Source organism: Solea senegalensis, linkage group LG19 (assembly GCF_019176455.1).
Source record: "Solea senegalensis isolate Sse05_10M linkage group LG19, IFAPA_SoseM_1, whole genome shotgun sequence".
NCBI classification, from domain to species: domain Eukaryota; kingdom Metazoa; phylum Chordata; class Actinopteri; order Pleuronectiformes; family Soleidae; genus Solea; species Solea senegalensis.
Window position 1 is genome coordinate 13,016,841 of NC_058038.1, and position 21,318 is coordinate 13,038,158.

The window sequence follows — 21,318 nt, forward strand, 5'->3', positions numbered from 1 at the left end:
GTTTCTTCTGTCATGATCTTACCATCGTTATAAATGTCTCCACTTTTCACGCAGTATAAACAAAAACAAGTGCTCAAAAGTGAAGTAGCATTCATTTTTAATTACAGTTGCTTATATAAAAAGTAAGAACCTCAATCATAAGAGCATGCGTAGTGTGGTTTTCCTCCCCAGCTATACACCTCGTCTCTTCTGCTGCGAGCAGTTCTATATCCTCTTGCTTTGACGGAAGACACGGACATGGAGACACTGCAGAGACTGCAGAAACTGGGACACTGACATTCTTGATTGTCTGGCTGGGAGGAAAGGTGAAGGGGTGACTTGTCACAGAGTAGAATACTAAGATTTAAAAAAAAAAAGCAAAGATTATACACATTATTGAGAGATTTCTTCAGCTTTTGCCATCCGCATGCGTCCTTAAAAGGGGGAAACTCCCGCTCATTAAAAGGGGACGAGTCGCGCCATCACAGGAGTTTCTCGTACGGTAGACAGGAGTCCAAAGTCAAACAGTGATTGAGGTTTTTAAGTCGAGGGCATTTCAGATTGTTTGTACCTGAGGTCTGTATTGGCCCTGGAAAAGCACAACCCACTAGAATTATCATCAAACAAAACAGTCAGTGCAAATATGGCCCCAAGAAATAGATCAACAACAATAGACAAAATGCTGTAGGTGGATTGTTTCAGGTGGGACAGTTCATGTTCAGGGATCTTTAGATATATATATATGTATACACACATACATATACACATATATATATATATATCTTATTTATTTTTTAACATGTTTGTGTGTCTGTGTTATTCTATGTCACGATCAGCAGTCAGCCAAAAGAAAAGGAACAAAAACAAGAATTTTCCTCATATATGTATCCGTTACTACCCCAAAGAAGGGATGAAGGGAAGTAACAGTGATCAACATGCGTGCGGTTACTTAACAACTAAAATAGGTTCAGTGTAAATGAATAGAAATGCCAGCAAATAAAAAAACAAACAAACAAGGAAAAGGAAAAAACACTGATTATTCTGGCTTGGCAAAACACAAAGGAATCTGTTCAGATCCTTAGATGACTGAGCTGAAATCCACAGAATAAATCATCATAACTGATCTGAATCGCCGAAGCTCACTCTGCATGTAGTGAAGGCACTGACAACCGCTGGACACTTACATATTATACTAGAATACATCCTCAGCCTGCTGATGAAAATAGATTTCTATACAAGCCTCTGATTAAAAACATCTTGATCTTTTCTTTTACATAACATATTGGCAACAGCGATAATGTACATTATTAAGAAAGATAACCAAAAAAAAAGACACAAAAATGACTGGATTACATGTGTGTGTTTGTGTGTATATTTATGCATGGGAGCACAAGCATGTGTGTGTGTGTGTGTGTGTGTGTGTGAGCTGTGGTTTGGTCCCTCTAGCCGAAGGTGGCGCCACAGTTGGGGCACCTTCTCTGACGCAGTGCAAAGCAGAAGAGAAGACCGAGGGGGAAGAAGAAGATGGCACACATGATCCCCAGACAGGTGAAGTCATCCTCCAGGACCCCAACTCTACAACACACACACACACACATTAGATAGATAGAGAGATGTGGATTGGTGTTTCCCAAACCTCAAAATAATATTTTCTTAAATGTCGTTTTGTTTTGTTTTTGTCCACAAACCAACATTTTGAATTGAAGTTTTCATGACTTGTTTGTTGAATGGAACAAAACAAAAACTGAAACTATTATTATACCAGAGAGAAAAAACAATGAATCGATTATCAAACTATTTGCCCGACTTGAGTCCATAATTTGTTTATGACACTTGATGTCACTTCCTAAAATCCTCTTTACGTCCAGATGGTCGTCAGTAAATGAATGAAATAAATGTGTGTGGGGAAAAAAAACGAAACATCTGGTGTTGCAAGAGTCAACACCAGATGTTTCGTTTCAGGAGAAAATGTGCGCCTCTCAGTCGGCTCTCTTGTCAAAGCTCTGCCCTCAAAAAGGAGAGTAAACACACGCTGAGGACAAGTTTTGCTGATCGTGACAACATCATGGTGATCAGGTCTGCCACTGACAAACTATTTCAGCCTGTCTGTCTGAACAAACTGTTGAGTTAATGACAGCATCGTGACAGCGAGAGACACCAGGTTTTTAATCTGAACCACTCTGTTTGAGTCTGACCTCATTCTAGAAAAAAAATAAAATGAAATGCTTCATTTACAGTGTCGAGTCATTGTTAAAGAACTAACAAAAAAAAAAAAATCTGAGCGATCGCAATCGGGAAGATTTGTTTTGCCTCGTGTCACGAGCGCCGCCAAGACGTGGACAAACTTGTTCTGAAGGGAGAGCGTGTTGAAAGCTGCCGTGTCTGAGAGAGGCTTTAATCCGGGTTCACTGTAAACACAGAGCTAAACACGGTCCCATGACTTCACCACACTGACCGACAGTAAATCTGCTGAAGGCGGCTCACGTCAACCGAGCAATAACTCCTAAAAAGATAGGAAATGAGAAGCCGCTGCTGAGGTTTCTGTCGATGTCATGTGAGCGCATGCCGTGTATATGGACTTTCACTGGGGTTGGAAAAAAAAGAATCTTACAAAGGCCTCAATTATTCTGACTTAATCCCATCATAAATACATTATTCCAGCTCCTAAAATAAGGTTTTCCTCTCATTTCTCCTCTTGGGCTGATTCCTGAGGAACTAGTTAAGTTTAAGTTGCGGTTAGAGATAGGTATTAACTGGTTATGGTTAAGGTTTAGCAATAATCCTTAAACAACACACTGTGTGTGCTGCTGTGTCACACTACAGGTACAACTTTTTTTTTTTGCCAGGAAGTTTAGTAATCATTAACTCGGGGCAGAGCGTTGGCTGTGGTGAAAACACAGATTAGAACTGTACCTACATGTTTTGCATGAGATGAAGACACACACACACACACACACACACACACACACACACACACACACACACACACACACACACACACACACACACACACACACACACACACACACACACACACACACACACACACACACACGTCCACTGCTATCACACAGAAAGGTGAAAGTTAAACTTCACTGCAGGTTTTAAGCTTTTTAGGAAGGTGATATTCTTTCCTTAAATGATTTTTATGTATCAAACTACAGCACGTGGATGGACACCGTTCAGGAAGAATAAGGACTTTGGAAGATGAATATGTGGGACAGTGAAATATGGTTGATAATTGATAAGATAATTGCAATGTTTTGAAAGTTATGTGTAACAGAAAGCATAGAGATAAATAAATGAACTAAAAATAAAATAAAATAAATATGCTCTCTTCTTCTCTTCTTTTTTTTTATTTTTTAATTGACTGATTCCATTTAATTATACGGTTGTACATTTTGTCTGTATAGAGCAAAAGGGTGCGACACATGCAGCCCACAACTTAATCTCATGTTATAATGTAAACATGACGCGCAACCTCCTCTTCCTTCTAAACACGGCACGTGTGGCCGAGGTGAAATATAATCATTATATCTTTTATAATGGTACTAATTAGGCATTCGGTTGTTATGTGTTACATTCAACAATAAATTACATGTGCATACATATAAAGTCTTCTTTGGTGTTTTAATTACTGATGTCAGTGGGATTATTTACTTAATTTTAGATTATTTTGCTTCGTTATTATGCTTTTATCGTGAAGTATGAATCACAATCATATGAAAACAAGCCCTTTTACCGCTATAGAGGAAAGATGAACACTAACTGGAAAGCAGGATGTATGAAATTAAATTGAAAAAAAAGTATATATATATATAGTAGGGGATAAAAGAAGGAGAAAGAAATACACAGACCGACAGCCATCAAAGTTACTAACTGCTCACCAAACTCCTCTTATTGATTCACTTTGAATCAATAAAAAGGTCATGCTGCTGTGCTGCGTGAAATAGAAGGCAGCACAACCTCTTTTTTTTTTAAGAATGGTGTCCTGTGGTCACCTTTGGCCCAGTGTGGCCTGACCAATGCGGTCACATGTCTCATGCTTTGAAGTCATCTGACTGACAGGATGTCGACGGATGACTCAGGCGGCGCACACAAAAATCACTGTGAAAACCTTGTTGTGAAACTCAAAAGTCAAATCAGCTCCATCCTTAGTCAAAAGGTAAGAATAATAAGAAGCGCATGGAAAACTCATCTCGTGGATCCAGACTGCTGCTGTGAATCCATCTCACTCAGACCATCTCCTGCTGCTTTCATAGTACGTGAACAGCAATTTAAAGTTTTTGTATGTGAGGGTGTGTGTGTGTGTGTGTGTGTGTGTTCTCACCTGCAGGCAGGGCAGCCTCCGACCACCACTACTGAGGGTTGGATGATGGCATAAGTCCCAGGATAAGGCTGCTGGGATACAGCAGGACCCATTTGGGCAGATGGGTATCCTGTGGGTGACCGAGAATGACAACATATGTAATCCACACTCCAGATCTAGACTCGAGATCAGAGCTGCAAGTTCTGCTGCAGTTTTTAAACTGAAAACTCACGTTTTACAGATGTTTTACAGACGCTTTAACCCTTTCTGTGCTCTTAACTTAACTAGCGACTATCCATATTGATGTGGTTTGTTTTTAAACCTTTATTCAGTTGGTTACTTACAGGGCTGCAACTGACAATTATTTTCATAACTGATTCAACTGTACCCATTACTTTCTCGGTTAATCCATTAGTTTGTTTGGTCCAAAAAATGTCAGAAAGTGTTGAAAAGAAATGAAATATAAAAAAACAAATAAAATGTACCCACTGTGTTTCAAATTGTCTTTTTCTGGTGTTGTCATACTGTGTGTGTGTGACACACTGCATCACTTCACTGACACTTTTGTTGACTTTTCTGCGCAATTGTGCACATGATGCAGTGATACTTGTTTATCGACACACATTGGTTTCCCTGAAATGTTTTATTTGGCTGTTCTTGTGATAAGGAGACGCCTCCCTATGAGGAAACTAAAACTCTTTCTCAGCTTACAGCAAACCAGGAAGTTATGTGTAAGTGCAGGAAATCTGACTTGATTTCAGGAAAGCACTAATACTAATACTCTTTAAAAGAAATCTCAGTCATGTGATGACTGCCTCGCTTGTATACAGCACACTTATACACTGAGAGAGCTAAAAAACAACAACTGTCTGTATTAAACACTGTCTTTGAATGTTCTTTTTTTATATTTTTAGACATGATCTACCTTCATTCTGGTTTTTATGATACAAGAACAAGTTTCCAACACAATTTTGTGAAAATTTTACAGTGAAAACAAACAAGAATCCTAAAAAAGATCAATATAAATCATACAGGCCTGGAGCGAGTGGAAAGAAGATAAGATATTCTAACTTAATTACTCGGCCTGTATGTCAGTGACTTAGTGCTGTTTATTGCTATAGTAATGTATATTGGATTGTAAACTGCGCCTGGTTAAGAAAAGCATTTACAGAAACCCCTTCATTCCCAATGCCATAAACATCTTATTTTAACAATAAACCCTCAAGACTGGTCATATATGCACTGATGCACTTAACACATTTTCTTGTTCTTATTATGCCTATTTAACTTATTTTATAAATAAGTTTGAGATTACTCTGTGTGCTGGGCCACATCTAAGATGATTCTGATGCTAACAGCTGTTTATCGGAAACTAATAACAACAACAATAATAATAATCCAAATAAAAGGAATTTATTTGGATTATTATTATTCCAAATAAATTTTGTAGAAAATAGAGTTTTGTTTTGTTTTGTTTTGAAACAGAAAAATGAAATGCAATCAGTTATGGTCTGCACTTTGTGTCTGAACTCCAGTACACTTATACATCCCAAATAGAATAAAGCGTATAAACTTAATGTTAAATACATGAAACAAGTTATGTAAATGTCAGTCTAGTATAAAGTACAAGTATCTTACCAGAAAATGACTTTGGTAGAAGTTGAAGTCACTTTTTTTTTTTTAATACAATATTACTTAAGTAAAAGTCCTAAAGTATATGACATTTACTGTACTTATACTTAAGTATACTGATACAAAATGTACTTAAGTTTTAGAAGAAGAGTAAGGATTGAGCCACATAGCTCAGTGCTATGGCGAGTTAACTGGAAGGTTGTGAGTACAATTCCTGGCAGCTCATCAAGACTAGAACAAGTTCAATATAAGACACAGACCATAATACCAACTCTTCTTCTTCTGATTTGATTTGGTAGTAACGAGTAACAAAGACAGTTAGAGGAAATGTAGTGGAGTAAAAGTTACTAGAAACACAAATAAAGTAAAGTACAGATACGTGAACTTTGTACTTAAGTGCAGTAACAAAGTATTTGTACTTTGTTACATTACAACACAGGCAAATGTACATAAATAACTATTTATCTACTCATGTGACATTTATGGTTAAACTGTAGGGGTATGTACGTAAACGCCGGAACTACAATGCGCATGCGCTCTATTGTAGCGGATACACACGGTGAAACTTTGAATCTGGGACTTGATATTTTACGTTAAGAGGCAGAAACACTTGATGACGCACTGACACTCAGAGACTGAACAAGCGTTCATGTGAACGAGGGCGGAAGTGTGAAGGAGTCGGAACTCTCTCTCTTTCTTTCTTTCGTCCACAGACTTTCACTTCTCTGATAAAAACCTTGTAAATGTGTGTTTCAGCGTGTACGTGCGCGACATGAGCGCCGCCACTTGCCTTGGACGTCGGGGTACGGATAGGGCGGCGGGGCGGGAGGAGGAATGGCTCCATATCCGTGCTGTGGCTGTGGCTGCGGCTGCAGCTGCTGCTGCTGCTGCGGGCCGTAGTCATAAGCTCCCGGGACGGTGTTGTAGGCGGGAGGTTTGTCCTGGAGAAGAGGTTTGCTGTCCACCATCGCGCCCGACGTAATGCGTCCTCAGACTCGTCCTCTCTGTCCCTCACTCGTGTCTCCTTCACCTGCAGCTGAGAGGCTCCAAAAAGTGAACTCCGGTTACTTTGATTCGGAGTCTTCAGACGCCGCGCGACGCTGGCTGACACTCAAACGCACGGAAAACAAAGAAAAGACGCTGCGCAATAATGAAACTTCGTCCCTCTCCATGCGCCAACTTTGTGTCCCCGACGGCGCAACAGCCCCAAATATGTAGCGAATGTTTACTTCAACGGCGGGAATGATCCAAGTCAGTGTGGCAATGGTTAACTTAACTCCATATCCCTCCTCGCTGTTGGTCCTGTGGCACTAAAACAACACTTCTCGTCTGACATCGCAGTCCCTTATAACTCCGGTGGAAGTCAGAAAGGCTTTTCCTTTCTGACTGGATTGTCACAAGAGAAGAATCATGTGATGAGCTCTGTAGCGCCTGTGCGCAATGAAGGGCTTCTTAAAGCGACAGTTCACCAAAATAAACGGCTGTGGCGCAGCAGCAGCAGCAGCAGTGTGAGCACTCACTGCAGAGCCTGGAGCTTTATTACAAAAACACACTAACTCAGAGCTGGGGTGAATGTTTATGTGCTCTGCCACAGAGTGTGGATATCTCCATTAGTGGAGTGGAGGGTAAATATCAGTTTGCACTGTGGCTTACACAATTAGTTGTATGAATGAGAAACCTTTACACAGTAATAGTGTGGTGGACACAAACGATGAGGCTGCAGGTTATGAAAATAAATACAATAATAAATAACCACTGCTTCTCAACTATCAATACACTCATTTACTGTATCTCACACTCTCACTGTTGTTGTTGTTGTTGTTGTTGTTTAAGAGAATCCTGTTATCTACCAAAATCTAGTCATTTCTTCTTTTTGGCCATAACCTACATCCCCAGACAATTTTCCCCCATGAAAATTCCCTTTTTCAAATGTTTCGACTATTCTGCATACACTCAGTTAAAGGCCAGAAAAAACATAACCTCCATACACACACATTAAAGTTCAGATTTGTTAACTGAACTTGGAAATACAATCATCACATATATACATACATAATAATGTGATGATTGTATTTCCAGGTAACAAAGGACGCAGCTTATAACTAAGGACGCCCCCCCCATTCCACTGCCAATTTACATACACTCACACAAGAAACTGAATAGCTTTGAATAGAAACTGGATTTATTTTTATTAAACAAGTGACAGAACATACATTATACATACAACATAAGAACAAAATAAGATATTAAAGAAGCCAGTATTGACAAGTAGGATTTAAACATCTGCACATTTTACATGGAGTATAATTGCACTCAAATGCAACTGACAAATCATTTCAATACATTACCTTCACTGTACTCTGTCTTTGTCACGCTATTCCTCCTCTTCTTTCCTTTTTTTCCCTTCCCTGGACACCAGAGAGTCAATTATTATTGTCATGAATGTCACAAAACTCCGCCCACAGAGCAAGTACAGTTTAATCAGCAGGAGGAGGGGAGGCGCATGGGGAGACTAAGGGAAGTATTATTATTTTTTTAATAGGCTTTGCTATGCAGTTAAATTGACTTATTTTTGTCACTTTAGGAAATAATAGTATGGACATATGGTTGGTGTAATGGGTAGCACTCTTGTCTTTGCATAAAGGAGACCTGGGTTCGCGACCTGGTCAGAACAAGGGTCTTTCTCCATGGAGTTTGCATGTTCACCCTGTGTGTGTGTGCGTTTTCTCCGGGTTCTCCAGTTTCCTCCCACAGTCCAAAAACATGCAGATTTGGACAAATTAGACAAATTGGACACTCTAAATTGACCGTAGGTGTGAGTTTGTGACTATGTTTCACTGTGATGAACTGGCGACCTGTCCAGGGTGTACCCCACCTTTCGCCCTACTGTGGGTCAACTGGGATTGGCACCAGCAACCCTCGATAAAGTGGTTAAAGATGAGCTGAAAGTTGTTTTTCTTCCCCATTTGTGGCGCCCTCTGGATGCCCTGAGCCTTAACTGCCTATGCCACAGACCAGCTCTGCATACAGAGGCAGAATAATACTGTATGTCATAACCAGTTACATACTGCAGCTTTAAGGCCCACCTGCAATACCTCCAATCCACCAGTAGGCTATGACCCACACTTTGGAAAAGCACTGCTCTAATCCAACAATTTATCCTCAGATTATTCTAAAGGGGGGTCCCTTAAATGTTGTGTGTTTGAGCGTTGTTTGTATCACGCTTTGTGGACATGGATCTCAATAATAAAAGATCTGTAGCCAAACACGTGAAACCAACCTTGCGCCTCAATAATTCATCTGGCGCTGAATAAATTATTGAAATATCAGCAGCGAGGCTGTCGGAAAAAAAAAACAACATATCAGGAGCTCCGATGTTTGACCAATAGAAAGAGGCGGATCCTCACGCCCCTGCCTGCTCTCAGCCAATCACAGTGACGCTTCCTCCATTTCCTGTTGTGGTGGAGTGTGAGTTGATGAGCATAGGCAGTGGAGATCACAGAGGATTCCTCTGGTCACTTGTATGACAGTTAAAAACCACACTTGCTGTGAGTATGAATGACTGCACCGTGTCCCCGCAGAGGGGCTGCACGTGATGACGGAGCCTTCGTCCGCGAGTAAGTAAGTAAGTGTCTTGTGTCTCGTGAACATGAACTGTGTGAGGTTTTATTTTCCCTGATCCTGCTCATGTAAACAGCTTAAAGCCGACTTTGCGGCATATTAGGGTCCATATCAGCTGTGTGCGTTGATGTCACGCTGCGTGGCGCCTGCTGGTGTCGTTCCCATGCGTGATGTCTGTGTGTCTGTGTGTGTCCCTGCAGCATGGGCCTCAGAGGAGAAGATGGCAGCTGTTGCACCTGATGTCATGTTGATATTCCCTTGACAACCGCGGATCGGATACCAGATATATACAGGTGTGTACGCTGCTGCTGACCGAGCTCTGTGTGCGCATGTGTGTGCGCATGTTTTTCTGGACCTGTAGCCCTCACAGGTCCACATAATCCCGGTCCTGATGAGGCTGAACCTCATTTCTGAAGCCCTAGTTAAGGTTAGAGGCGCGATGTGGACCTTGGTTAGGTTAAAGGTTCGGGTTGAGGTTTGTTTATATTATATTTTTATTTATAAGCTTAAATGAGTGGAAGTCAATGCAGTGGCTTCCGTGTGTGTGGGTGTGTGTGTGTGTGTGAGATATCCGCAGTCTAACTATGTCGTACAGTAACTCTACAGTCACTGCACATTTACTGTAGCCGCGGATTAGAAGCTATCTGTAGTCAAAGTGTCAAGTCAGCCAGTAGGAATAGAGGTAAGACTTCCGGTCAGAGATTTCAAATTTAAACTCCACTGACATATTTATTGGTTCCAATAAAAGGCTTTTGAGGCTGGAGCTCATACACTCTGGTTCCTTTTGGAATTAAGATCTGTTTTTAAAAAGCTCCTTAAAATCCTTTGTTAAATTGCATTCTTTCTTTGTCGTGTGGTCTATGGGGCTGAACAATTCATTGACATTTTATTAAAATTGTGTCTAATTACTATTTCAGATCAAATAGTGTCCTGACTGACACACACCATGTTCTACAGACTGAAGAAAACATCTTTGTTTCTCACAGATCTGCACAAACATTACGTAGTAAACATTTTAAATATGTTACGTTCAAATGAAAATGTGAATCATTATGTAAAAAAAATCCCATTCCCTCTCATGTCGCGAATCATATCGCAATTTCAGCCAAAAATAATCACAACTAGATATTTATTCAAAATCGTTCAGCCCTTGTGGTCTACATTATTATGTTTTTGTTGTGTTGCCCATGTAAATAAACATATTAATATTATTATTAGTAGTAGTAATTGACTTAAATTAGAATTACATATATTTTGAGACACATTTTACACTCATGAATCTTTATTTTGCAGACCGTATATTTTAAAGTAGTTTTAAAGATTAAATGCTTTCCCTCTTTTTTCTTTAATTTTCCCCCACATCTATAGAAATGTTCTGTCCCAGACACACCGTGCGACATGTAAAATAAAATAAAAAAGGACTGTATTTACAATATTGAATTAGCATTATTATTTAACTGGCACTTGATGAATCACACTATCTCCAGTCACTTTACCCACGTATTGTGTTTGCACTGCCAAGAACAATAAGATTGTCACACGCCCGTGGTATGTTACGTGGTCTATGTAAAAACCGATGGAATGTATGGAAACAAGTTGGCGAGGCAATTGGAGCGTTGTCATCTTGGATTGCCGCCTGAATTCTGTTATACCTCCAACAGTAAAATCATAGTAAAGTGATTTAATCTCAGTCCGAGTTTGATTACTGAACATAAATCACATGTTTCTTATACATTTATTTTGTAATGGCTCAAATGACTTACTGCAATTACTGAGTAGTTATCGTGATGCAAACTACCAACATGGAAAGATAAGAGTCTTGGCACATGATTACTTACAGTAAGTCTTCAGGACGATTTGCAGAGTCATTAAATATGTAGTGACCCGTTGTCTCTCTTCAGGGTCCATCATGCCCATCACGCTGCTGTGGGCCGTGGATGTGTACGGCAGAGTGTACAGCCTCTCCACAGCAGGCCAGCGCTGGGAGCGCGCAGACGACATGCTGCTAGAGCTGAAGCGCGTTACTGCGGGGAAGGACCGCTGCTGGGGCATAGGCTGTGACCACCATGTTTACCTCAACATAATGCCCAGTGAAACCCCCATCCGCTACAGGGAAGAGACCTACGAAAACCAGGTCTGCTCAGGCCGTCCGCACAGACAAAGTAGGCACAGCTGTCCGTTGTTACGCGCTTAAAAAGCTGTGGCGTTCATGTGCTTGTTTTCAGAGGTGGAACCCAGTGGACGGCTTCACTGACACACTGCTGCCCACCGACCGCTGGCCGTGGAGCGACGTGACCGGACTGAACCCTCAGCCGCTCCACAGCTTCCAGTTGCCGTCTCGCAGCTGGGAGTGGGAGGGAGACTGGTACGTGGATCAGAGCTGTGGAGGAGAACCCAGCCAGACTGGGGTGAGACACGCGACGCATACAGTTCTCGTATGAACACAAATGCACTCACCAGCCTCTTCTGTATGTGTACATAATACAGTGTCCATCCGCTCCCAAGTTGGGCTTGTTGTGCTTTCAGAGACGGTGTTTTGCATGTCTTGTTTGTAGTTAGTTGAGGCGCTGTTGCCTTTTGATCATCTCAAACCAGTGTGACCAGTCTCCTCCTGATCCACGGCCTAGTTGATGCCAGAGGTCAGGCCTCAAACCACTGATATTTTCTCTCTGTAAAACACGACAGATAACGTTAAAAATCTTCACCAGGTTGTCTTGACCGTGTTTATTCGCCCAAATGCATTATGTTGCTGCCATGTGTTTAGCTTTCATTTGTGTTGGTGAGCATCTGAACATGTTTACCTAAAGAAGCGGCCAGTGAGTGTATATACACACATTCTCATGCTTCCATATACTGTACCTCTCTTCAGGGCTGGGAATATGCGGTGGATTTTCCGGCTAATTTCTCCCCTGACAAGAAGTGGAATTCCTGTGTTCGTCGTAGGCGCTGGATCCGTTACAGGAGATACATCGCACAAGGCACCTGGACGAAGGTCTGGACACGTGTTTATTCGCTGCTTATCTCTAAGGCCCTTTGAAATGTTCCAATCGAACGTTCAGCTGAGAGTCGGAGTCTCACGCCAGGTTGACGTTCTTCCACAGATTCCCTTGGATAATCCGAGGAAACCTCCGCTGCCACTGTGTGACATGAGCTGTGGTGGCTGGGAGATGAGTGACCAGTCTGGAAGGTATCCCTACCTCTGGGGTGTGTCCCAACAAGGACAGGTCAGTCCACTGGACCAGCGTTTTTATCCGTGTTAGGAAGGATTACAAGCTCCAATGCGATAGACATTTCTTGCCCCCACCCGCCCTTGTGCTGCTGCTGTATACTCACAAACACTCCCTCAGTCAGGTTTGATAGGATTGTTTTCAAGAGCTCGTTTTCAGGTGGAGGACTGAGTGTACAAGTGGTCATTTTTGTTCCTGAAAGACAGAGACCGAAAAATAATAATAGAAAACACTGAAACAATAATAAATTAAAGCCTGCAGCTTTAATTACAAATGCTTTATGCAAACATTTATTATTATAACATTATACAAACATTATTTATATGTCCTTATTTTATTCCTTGTCATGGTATGGAAGGACACATTTCTTTAATTTTCTCAGTGTGTGTGAAGCTGCCAACTTGCTTGAAGTGAAGCTTACTTCTGATGTTTGACCACAAGGGGGCAGCATGACCTCATGTGATTTGCTCTTCCTGAGCCCATAAAGTCGGGTTTGATTTAAAGCACAGGTTTTTTGTTTTTTGAACACAGTTATGTTGACGTTGCGACTGTTGGACTCCTGCAGGTGTGGTTCAGGGAGGGCATCCACCCTCGGGTCCCCGAGGGCTCCAGCTGGGAGGAGGTAGAGGTGCCTAAGGAAGTGGCTCAGTTGTCAGCTGGTCCTGGAGATCTGCTGTGGGCTTTACTCTGGGATGGAAACCTGATGGTTCGGACTGGCCTCAGCCTGGACAGTCCAACCGGTCAGCATTTACCTCATTACATTCTGTTAGGAAACGACCGCTTTCTTGTGACTTCTGTGACTTTATACAGTTCCAAAAGTTGTTCATTGACCATAAATTTGACATATATTTGCTGTTTGAATGTGTGAAAGTGTTAATTACAAAACTTGAAAAGAAAAACACTACATTAGTTTGTTTTTCTGCTTTTGTCATGTGATAATTCTGGCTCTGTTTTGTTGCATTTAATGTCAACTGTTTTTGTTTTGTTGTTGTTCAAATAAACACATTTTGTTTCCGTTCAGGCACGTCATGGGTAGAAGTGGAATCGCCAGTGAAGGACGACGAAGCTCTTCATGTGGCAGTCGGGGTCAGTGTGGTCTGGGTGGTCACGAAAGACTACAAGGTGGATGAACACTTGTCACACTCACCTCTGTACTGTACAGCTGCGTGTGTGGCGTGTGTGTGGCGCTAACAGATCTTATATTTTTTTTATTTGTGTGTGTCTGTGTGTTTGTGTGTAGCTGTGGTTCCGGCGTGGCGTGAACTCTCACAACCCCTGTGGCTCTGGCTGGATCAGCATCGGAGGGGAGATGATAATGGTGGATGTAGGACTCAATGACCAGGTTACAAACCAAAACAAAAGTTTCTTTTTTGAATGTTTATTTAAGTCCCATTGAGATTGAAATCTCTCTGACACATAACATCAGACGATATTAGTCACAAACGGTGGCAAACAAAGAAAATAGCACCAAAATGAGTAGGCATTCATTAATCTGTCATTTAAAGCGACTTCGGCTCACACAAACTTCCTACTTCCTTTTGTCCTACATTTAAATGATGATTTAAAGTGTCTTTCTTTGTTTTTTTCTTTTTAAGTTTCTGTTTGGACATTTTCAGGACCAGGTGTTGGAATAGTCTTGTGAACTGGAATACTGGAGCAGGAAAGGCTTGATTTGCCTGTGTCTCTTGTGACAGAGGGCACTTTAAACTGAAGCCTTGATACGATCAATATAAGATCACTGACATTTATAAAAACACACCTGATTTCATTTCATCAACTTGGATGTGAGACCAAAGAGATCATATCGGAACACACCCAGAAAATGTATGAGGCATGTTTGCCGGTTTAAAATAACAAGACCGCAACAGAACACAATTGAAAAAGATATATATATATATATGTATACAGTATGTCCGACCCTACCCTGTCCTACCCTTGCAGCCAGCTTCCCCCTGACCAGCCTCTGTGCTTCTCCTCTCTGGCAGTTTCACTCTTTGGATCTGGTTTCAGGACAAATCAGATCAGGACCCGGAGTCTGGGGAGAGCAGCTTCACTGCTGAGGACTTTGCTCGCATTGCGAACCTGCAGCTCACACCTCCTCCCACTTCTGTCTCTCACCCCTTGCTCATCCTCCCCCAGAACCGTCTACCTCTAGCCTCGGCTCTGTCCCCCTGTGGCTGCGCGGTAACATGAGCACGGCCAGCCGTTCCAGCCAATGTCCCAGCAGTAGCACCTCAGGCCCAGCCTTATATATCCCCAGGCTGTATTACTACTGGCCTGACATATGGGAGACTCCCTAATTAGAAGCTGGCCAAGCTGTCGTCATCATATCCCGTATTTCATATTTCAGGGCTGCAAGTTATGGATATGGCATGTGTGAGGTGGCACCAGTGTTACAGTATATGACCTTATAAAGTAACCTGTGCCTGTGTCCTACTCGTTCATAATAAATTTGAAGACATACATTTCATTTACTCAACCCGACACTTTTTAGGTTTAAAAAAAAAAAAAGATTTCTTTACGTTTATGTCTCCCCCTTTTTCCTCTCTGCTGTTTCTGTCAGGTGTGGGCTGTTGGCGAGGACCATGGCCTGTATTTTAGAATCGGCGTAACCCCGTCTGAACCTAGTGGGAACGGCTGGATTCCTGTTTCTGCCCAGTGGGGCAATAAAAAAGTAGTTGTTCCACCCAGGTGTGTGTAGATAATTTAGTTCACGTGAGGTAGAACATCTGCAAAACCTGACCCTTGTTGTTTCTTGCTCTGCCCAGAGATGACTGTGAGTTTAGTGGCCAGCTGACCGAGGCCTCACAGGGCTCAGTTCTGAGCTGTACTGAGTCGGACTCAGATTTGGGTCCTTCTGAACCACAAAACGGCACAAGTGACACCCCGGTCGTGGAAGCAGCAGCCCCCTCTGTCGTTCCTTTAGGTGGAGGCGACGCTCCCACACTTCTGCTGGAGAAAGACGACGCTCCTTTAGCCTCTCAACCGGATCTCCCCAAACCTTTCATCCCCGCCAGTGACAGCTTCATCAACAGCTTGGTCTCAGACAGAGACAGAACTTCCTCTGTGCAACCGAGCATTACAGAGACACTGCAGGAGAAGGTGGAGGAGAAACCTCCCGCCCCGATACTCCCGACCCTTGAGACTGTGGGACATGATGTCCCCTGGATGAATGTGGATCTGGAGGGGGCAGAAGCAGCTCGGAGTGCACAGGCAGGGGGGGCTTCGTTGGCTGAGGGCAGTGATGCTGCTACCTACACCTTGGGGACCCTGGAGACCTTCCAGCATGTTGGGGAGGACGACGTCCCAGCTTGGACCTGGATCTCTGGTGGAGGCTGCGACGTGGATGCTATCTCACACATCAGCTGGCTCAGTCCCACAGGTATGTTGACCACCAAGTATGCATTTGTGATGTTTCCAATCACAGTTAAGAACAATATTAAGACGAACGAGTACACCCAGTGGCCACTTCATGAGGAACACGGGTGATGAAATGATAGCAGTGGCATCAGATGTTGGTCTTCTGCTGCTGTAGCCCGTCTGCTTCAAGGTTCTGGCCATTCAACCTCTGACCTCTGGCATCAACAAGGCATTTTAGCCCCAGAGAACTGGTGGATATGTATGTAAACATGTATGCAACATGCAAAGTATTTGAATTTCAGCATGTCCACATGCTGATCTGCACTGATTTCCTGCCAGTTTTTTATTGGCTGATGAGAATATTTGTGTCAAACAAGCCGTTGAAGCCGGTGTACTTAATAAAATCTGCATGTGACCTCTATGGTTGTTCGTCCGTCTCACTAAATGTCTGATTTTGTGTGTCAGGTCCTCTCACCAGCTCTCTGTCACTGACTCCGGTGCAGTCAGCAGCTTGGAGCGAGCAGCAGCAGCAGCAGCAGGAACACAGAGAGGAAATGAGCAAGAAGCCGCTAGAGCGAAGCAACGTGAGACGGATTGAACACTTTTCTTTTCCCTCCACCTTTTCTGTCTGTCTTCATTTGAAATGATCTCCTCACATTCATCACACCTTTGTGCTGCGTCCTTCTCCAGTCAGTGTGGGTGCGCAAAGGTATGCTGCGCTGGTGGAGAGACTGGAAACCTCAGCGCTGGGTGGACGTGGGTGTCGCTCTGGAGCAGTCCACCAGGTGTGACGGCAGGAAGGACAGCATTTTCTTTGTCTATTACACGCAGTATGGTGAGAAAAAGGTTGGTTTTGCTGTTTTGTTTTTTTTTGTTTTTGTTTTTAAATATCACAACCACACAAAGAGTAACACCACCTCAGTATTTCACGGAGCAGAAACCAACACCTGACTGTCCTCTCTCGAGGTCGTCTTCATTCTCTCTCTTTGACGCTTCCATTTCAGTACCTTCACGTGTTCATAAATGAAGTGACGGCGCTGGTTCCAGTGCCCAGGGACTGTCACTACGCCTTTGCTGTGTACACAGCCCAGAGGACCAAGCACAGGTGGCCCCTCGTCCTGGCAGCGCAGACGGAGAAGGACATGAATGACTGGGTAAAGCAGATGCAACAAACGTTAGTGTGAAAAAGTCAAATGCAGCTTCAAACACTCAACTGATCCTTTTCTGATGATGATCACATTCTAACCCCATGTGTCCAGTTGCACCTGTTGTCCGACTGTTGCTGCATGTGTCGAGGGATCGCAGGCCCCCCGTCCAGACAGGCCCTGTGGTCCACCACATCAAAGGGAGACATCATGGTCCATGAGCCGTCCTTCTCCCTGGAGGCTGCTGCGAACACACTGTCCTGCGACCTCATGTGAGACTTGTACCGCCTTGCGATTGCGGTCTCGTCGTATTCTTCATCTTAATTCTGCTACTTGCCAGTTAACACAGTTGCTAACACTCCTGCCTGATGTCAGCAGGTGTTATCTGAGTCTCCTTCATGTCCTCTGTCTGTGCTACAACAATGCGATTAACACGGGCTGCTTCCACTGTGTGCTGCTGCTGCAGGTTCTGGCGGCAGGTCCCCGGACACCTGCGCTGTGTAGAGTCTAACAGTCTGGGGCTGGTGTGGGGCATCGGGTGGGACGGCACAGCCTGGGTCTACAGTGGGCACGATGGGCAGCAGCCCATGCCTGGTAAACTTGCCCCTGTGGACGTTGTTATTTTTCCCATAAATTCCCATAAATGTTGCCTCCTCTCCTCACTAATGGTGCACAATCTACCTTTCATGTGGCCCTGAAATGACCCGTTTGATCAGTTGAAATTCATTGATTGATTTGGTTTGAATAGTTTTTTTTTTATTTTTTTATTGATGCTTTGTCCATATTTAATAGTTTATAATGAACATTTCCATTAACATGTGTCTTTACTAACATTAGTAACTACATTACCAGCATCACTGTACAATGTTTCTTAAAGCTTGTAGTTTGGTGTGCCACTGCTTCAAATCTCAACAGTAATTTGTCTGCTCACAAACAAAGCATAACTAATCACGTGCTTTTATTTTATTAAACGTGAGTCCGGGGTTGTGTTTACTGCAGGAGACGCCGTGGAGATGCTGCAGCAGACTGACGTCAGGAGCGTACACATGTATGAGAATCAGCGCTGGAACCCTATGACGGGATACACAGACAAGTAGGAGACTTTCGCCTTTGACTCCGTTGAATAAAGACTTTGCACTTAGTTTTTTGGTCGTTTTTTTATTTTTTAAGACAACAGGAAGTTTTCCTTTACCTTGTTAAACAGTTCCGCCTTCCTCAGAACTGTCACCTCCTGCTGTAAGGTCACTCCCCCCCCCAGAGTGATGCTCCAGGTGTGTGTGTGTGTGTTTCCTTATCTCCACTGCCTCCATGATCCACCATTTGGTATAGGTGTGATTATTTCACCATCTAACATCAGGTGACAGTTCTGAGGAAGGCTTAAAATACACGTCAAAACTGGTTAACAAGGTGAACCAGAAAAACTAAGTTCAATCAGTAGACCTAATGAACTTACACAACATAAAGCCTTTGCAGTTGGTGTTGGTCTTTGGTTCAAGACTGTTTTGTTTTGTTTTGGCTCATTTCCCCAGAGGTCTTCCAACAGACCGCCCGATGTGGAGCGATGAAAGTGGACTGAAAGAGTGCACCAAAGGCAACACACAGCCGCCCTCCCCTCTGTGGTCCTGGGTATGTGTTTTCGTTCACGTTGCATCCCCGTTTTAAGTGTCTCATCACCAGTGAATTGTCCACGATCACCATCTGTGTTTCAGGTGTCCGAGTGGGCTGTGGACTGCAATGTTCCTGGAGGAACAGACAAAGAAGGCTGGCAGTACGCTGCCGACTTCCCCACGTGAGTAATCACTTGTCTTGAACGAATGAGCACTTAAAACAAAGCCGTGTACCCGACATTCAGCGGATTTTCCTCTCCCAACCCACAGCACGTTCCATGGCCACAAAACCATGAAAGACTTTGTCAGGCGTAGACGATGGACAAGGTAATGACACACACACACACACACAAACATTTCTATGCTTTCTAAAATCACACTGTTCTGTACAGGAAGTGTAAGATAACACTGAGCGGTCCATGGGAGCAGGTCCCACCCATCCAACTGAGTGACATCTCCCTGATGCCGTGTTTGGCCCAGAGCAGGATGGACCAGGTCCCTGTCTGGGCCCTCAGTGACAAGGGAGATGTCCTGTGTCGGCTCGGAGTCAGCCCCCAAAACCCAGCGGTGAGGAACATGTGGGGGAGATTTTAGAGTTCTTTCTGATTTTCACTTTGTAAAATCTAACTCTTGTGTGTGTGCTCTAACAGGGCAGCTCCTGGCTACACGTAGGCACAGATCAGCCCTTTAAGTCCATCTCTATTGGTGGAGCAAACCAGGTGTGGGCCATCGCTAAAGACGGAGCTGTGTTCTACAGAGGGTCAGTGTCCCCACAAAACCCTGCAGGTGAGTTTAGGATGTGAAGGTCCGCATTAGTATTTCACTGCAGGACATAAAGTCCGAATGTTTGCAGCAAGAATCAGCATCTGAGTACTGGCAATATACCCAGTGCTGGTCCAAATCAAGCCAAACTTCCAGTGCTGTCGTCCCTCTACAGGGGAATGCTGGTACCACATCCCTTCTCCCTCACGGCAGAACCTCAGACAACTGTCTGTAGGTCGGACGTCGGTCTTTTCTGTGGATGAAAATGGTAAGTATGTTTCGAACATTTCAAATTTTAAGGACACGAATGGCGATAATCGTAATAAATAAAATAAAAAAATGTCCCGTAGGTAACCTGTGGTACAGACAAGGCGTCACTCCCAGCTACCCACAAGGCTCCGCATGGGAGCTCATCTCTAACAACGTCACCAAGGTTTCTGTCGGACCGCTGGACCAGGTCAGCGACATCAGTCTGACATCACTTCATAAAGGAAGTGATGGACCTTGTGCCTTTTCTGTGAATTCACTGGGAATGCTTTGCATTTGGCTCAGTGGTTCTGTTGTCTCCAGGTGTGGATCATAGCAGACGGGGTTCCGGGTTTCCCTGCTGAGACTGTGGGAGCCGTGTGCCACAGGCTGGGTGTGGGACCTGTGCAACCCAAGGGCCAGTCATGGGACTATGGTATAGGGGTGAGTGCATCACTATTTCATTAATCATATCAAGCAAAAAATAAGCAAGAAGTTACACACCACAGCTTTTTTATTATCAAAGGAAATTGGCACTAAAAATCACTCACTGCATGTGTTTTTGACTTCCAGGGAGGATGGGAGCACATCAGTGTGAGGGGCAACTCAGCAGAGGCTCCTCGCGCGCCTCACCCTGCACCTGCTGCACCTCCACGCAGCCCGCTCCTCCCAAGACCTCCAACGCAAGTCAACGGGAAAGCAGTGGGTGTGTAGCGCCCTTCCATGTCGTTGTCCTCCTCCTCTTCCTCTTCCTCTTGCCTCAGCCCTGTTTGTGCCTGGATCTTACGTTTGTCTCCTCGGAGCGTCCCCACATGCTCCGGTCTCTTCTTGCAAAGAGAACAACGCACAATCACTCCCAATAAGTTTGTTTAGTAGATTTTCGGCTGGATTTGACTCTGGACGGATGGAGGAATGTTACTCTCTGAGAAAAGGGAAGCACAAGGTCACATTTAACAGGATGACAAAGGTTTCAGAGTGAGTGCATGTGTTGACTTTGGCTACTGGGTGTTTTGGGACTTAGCAATAGCTTGTATTCTTATATATCCCGTGAGAGCGTGCGAGGGCAGGACTTCAATAAAAGGGCTAAGGCTTGGGTACAGAACTGTCTTGTCATACATTAACTCCCCACTGTAGCTTAAACTGTCTTGGTTTTGTCTGTGTTTGTGTCTGATTACGATTGCATGTGATTTAATTTATTCATTGATTGATTTACAGTATTTATCAGGTATTTGTTTCTTTATATTTTTGGCCTGTTCCATGTTTGAAATGCAGTGTTGTTCAGCCACGTTGCTTCAATGAGCCTCCCTTATGTTGAGGGTTTTTTTTTTTTCTTCAAAAGGACTGGCGATATTTCAGACCCTCGTACTCTTATGGAAATATATCGCTCTTAAATTACAAAGTGACTGCTGTGAAAAGATAACGATACCTCT

General features: G+C 43.5%; 2 protein-coding genes across 5 annotated transcripts; one reads left to right on the plus strand and one right to left on the minus strand.

Annotated features, from left to right (window-relative positions):
* Positions 1-80: 80 nt before the first annotated feature.
* bri3 (brain protein I3) lies at positions 81-7,360 on the minus strand. The gene is made up of 3 exons (XM_044050156.1): positions 6,711-7,360; positions 4,310-4,418; positions 81-1,554 (listed from the first exon to the last, which is right to left on the minus strand). The coding sequence occupies exons 1-3, from the start codon at positions 6,886-6,888 to the stop codon at positions 1,422-1,424; spliced, it is 420 nt and encodes a 139-aa protein (XP_043906091.1). The 5' UTR covers positions 6,889-7,360; the 3' UTR covers positions 81-1,421.
* A 2,003-nt stretch (positions 7,361-9,363) lies between these two features.
* On the plus strand, positions 9,364-21,087 carry tecpr1b (tectonin beta-propeller repeat containing 1b). Of its 4 annotated transcripts, none has more exons than XR_006362222.1 (26): positions 9,364-9,545; positions 9,742-9,834; positions 11,443-11,675; positions 11,767-11,949; positions 12,411-12,533; positions 12,643-12,765; positions 13,334-13,508; positions 13,790-13,890; positions 14,009-14,110; positions 15,332-15,459; positions 15,537-16,150; positions 16,594-16,712; positions 16,819-16,974; positions 17,133-17,282; positions 17,388-17,545; positions 17,740-17,867; positions 18,273-18,366; positions 18,803-18,899; positions 18,983-19,062; positions 19,151-19,207; positions 19,273-19,447; positions 19,531-19,666; positions 19,799-19,910; positions 19,993-20,099; positions 20,213-20,332; positions 20,462-20,641. XR_006362222.1 is itself a non-coding variant. In XM_044050151.1 (26 exons), the coding sequence occupies exons 3-26, from the start codon at positions 11,451-11,453 to the stop codon at positions 20,600-20,602; spliced, it is 3,585 nt and encodes a 1,194-aa protein (XP_043906086.1). In that variant the 5' UTR covers positions 9,365-9,545; positions 9,742-9,834; positions 11,443-11,450; the 3' UTR covers positions 20,603-21,087. The 4 variants fall into 4 exon arrangements, 3 of the variants coding, with proteins under 3 accessions (XP_043906086.1, XP_043906087.1, XP_043906088.1); XM_044050151.1 differs by having other exon boundaries at positions 9,365-9,545; positions 19,818-19,910; positions 20,462-21,087; XM_044050152.1 differs by having other exon boundaries at positions 9,365-9,541; positions 19,818-19,910; positions 20,462-21,087.
* Positions 21,088-21,318: the final 231 nt, after the last annotated feature.

Bases quoted from the DNA above. Each gene is read 5' to 3' on its own strand.
- bri3 (XM_044050156.1), bottom strand. From the start codon at position 6,888: ATGGTGGACAGCAAACCTCTTCTCCAGGACAAACCTCCCGCCTACAAC. The intron at 4,419-6,710 runs GCAAGTGGCGGC...GGTCACCCACAG, and splicing joins TCCGTACCCCGACGTCCAAG to GATACCCATCTGCCCAAATG. The intron at 1,555-4,309 runs GTGAGAACACAC...TGTGTGTTGTAG, and splicing joins GGAGGCTGCCCTGCCTGCAG to AGTTGGGGTCCTGGAGGATG.
- tecpr1b (XM_044050151.1), top strand. From the start codon at position 11,451: ATGCCCATCACGCTGCTGTGGGCCGTGGATGTGTACGGCAGAGTGTAC. The intron at 16,975-17,132 runs GTTGGTTTTGCT...CTTCCATTTCAG, and splicing joins CGCAGTATGGTGAGAAAAAG to TACCTTCACGTGTTCATAAA. The intron at 19,448-19,530 runs GTGAGGAACATG...GTGCTCTAACAG, and splicing joins TCAGCCCCCAAAACCCAGCG to GGCAGCTCCTGGCTACACGT.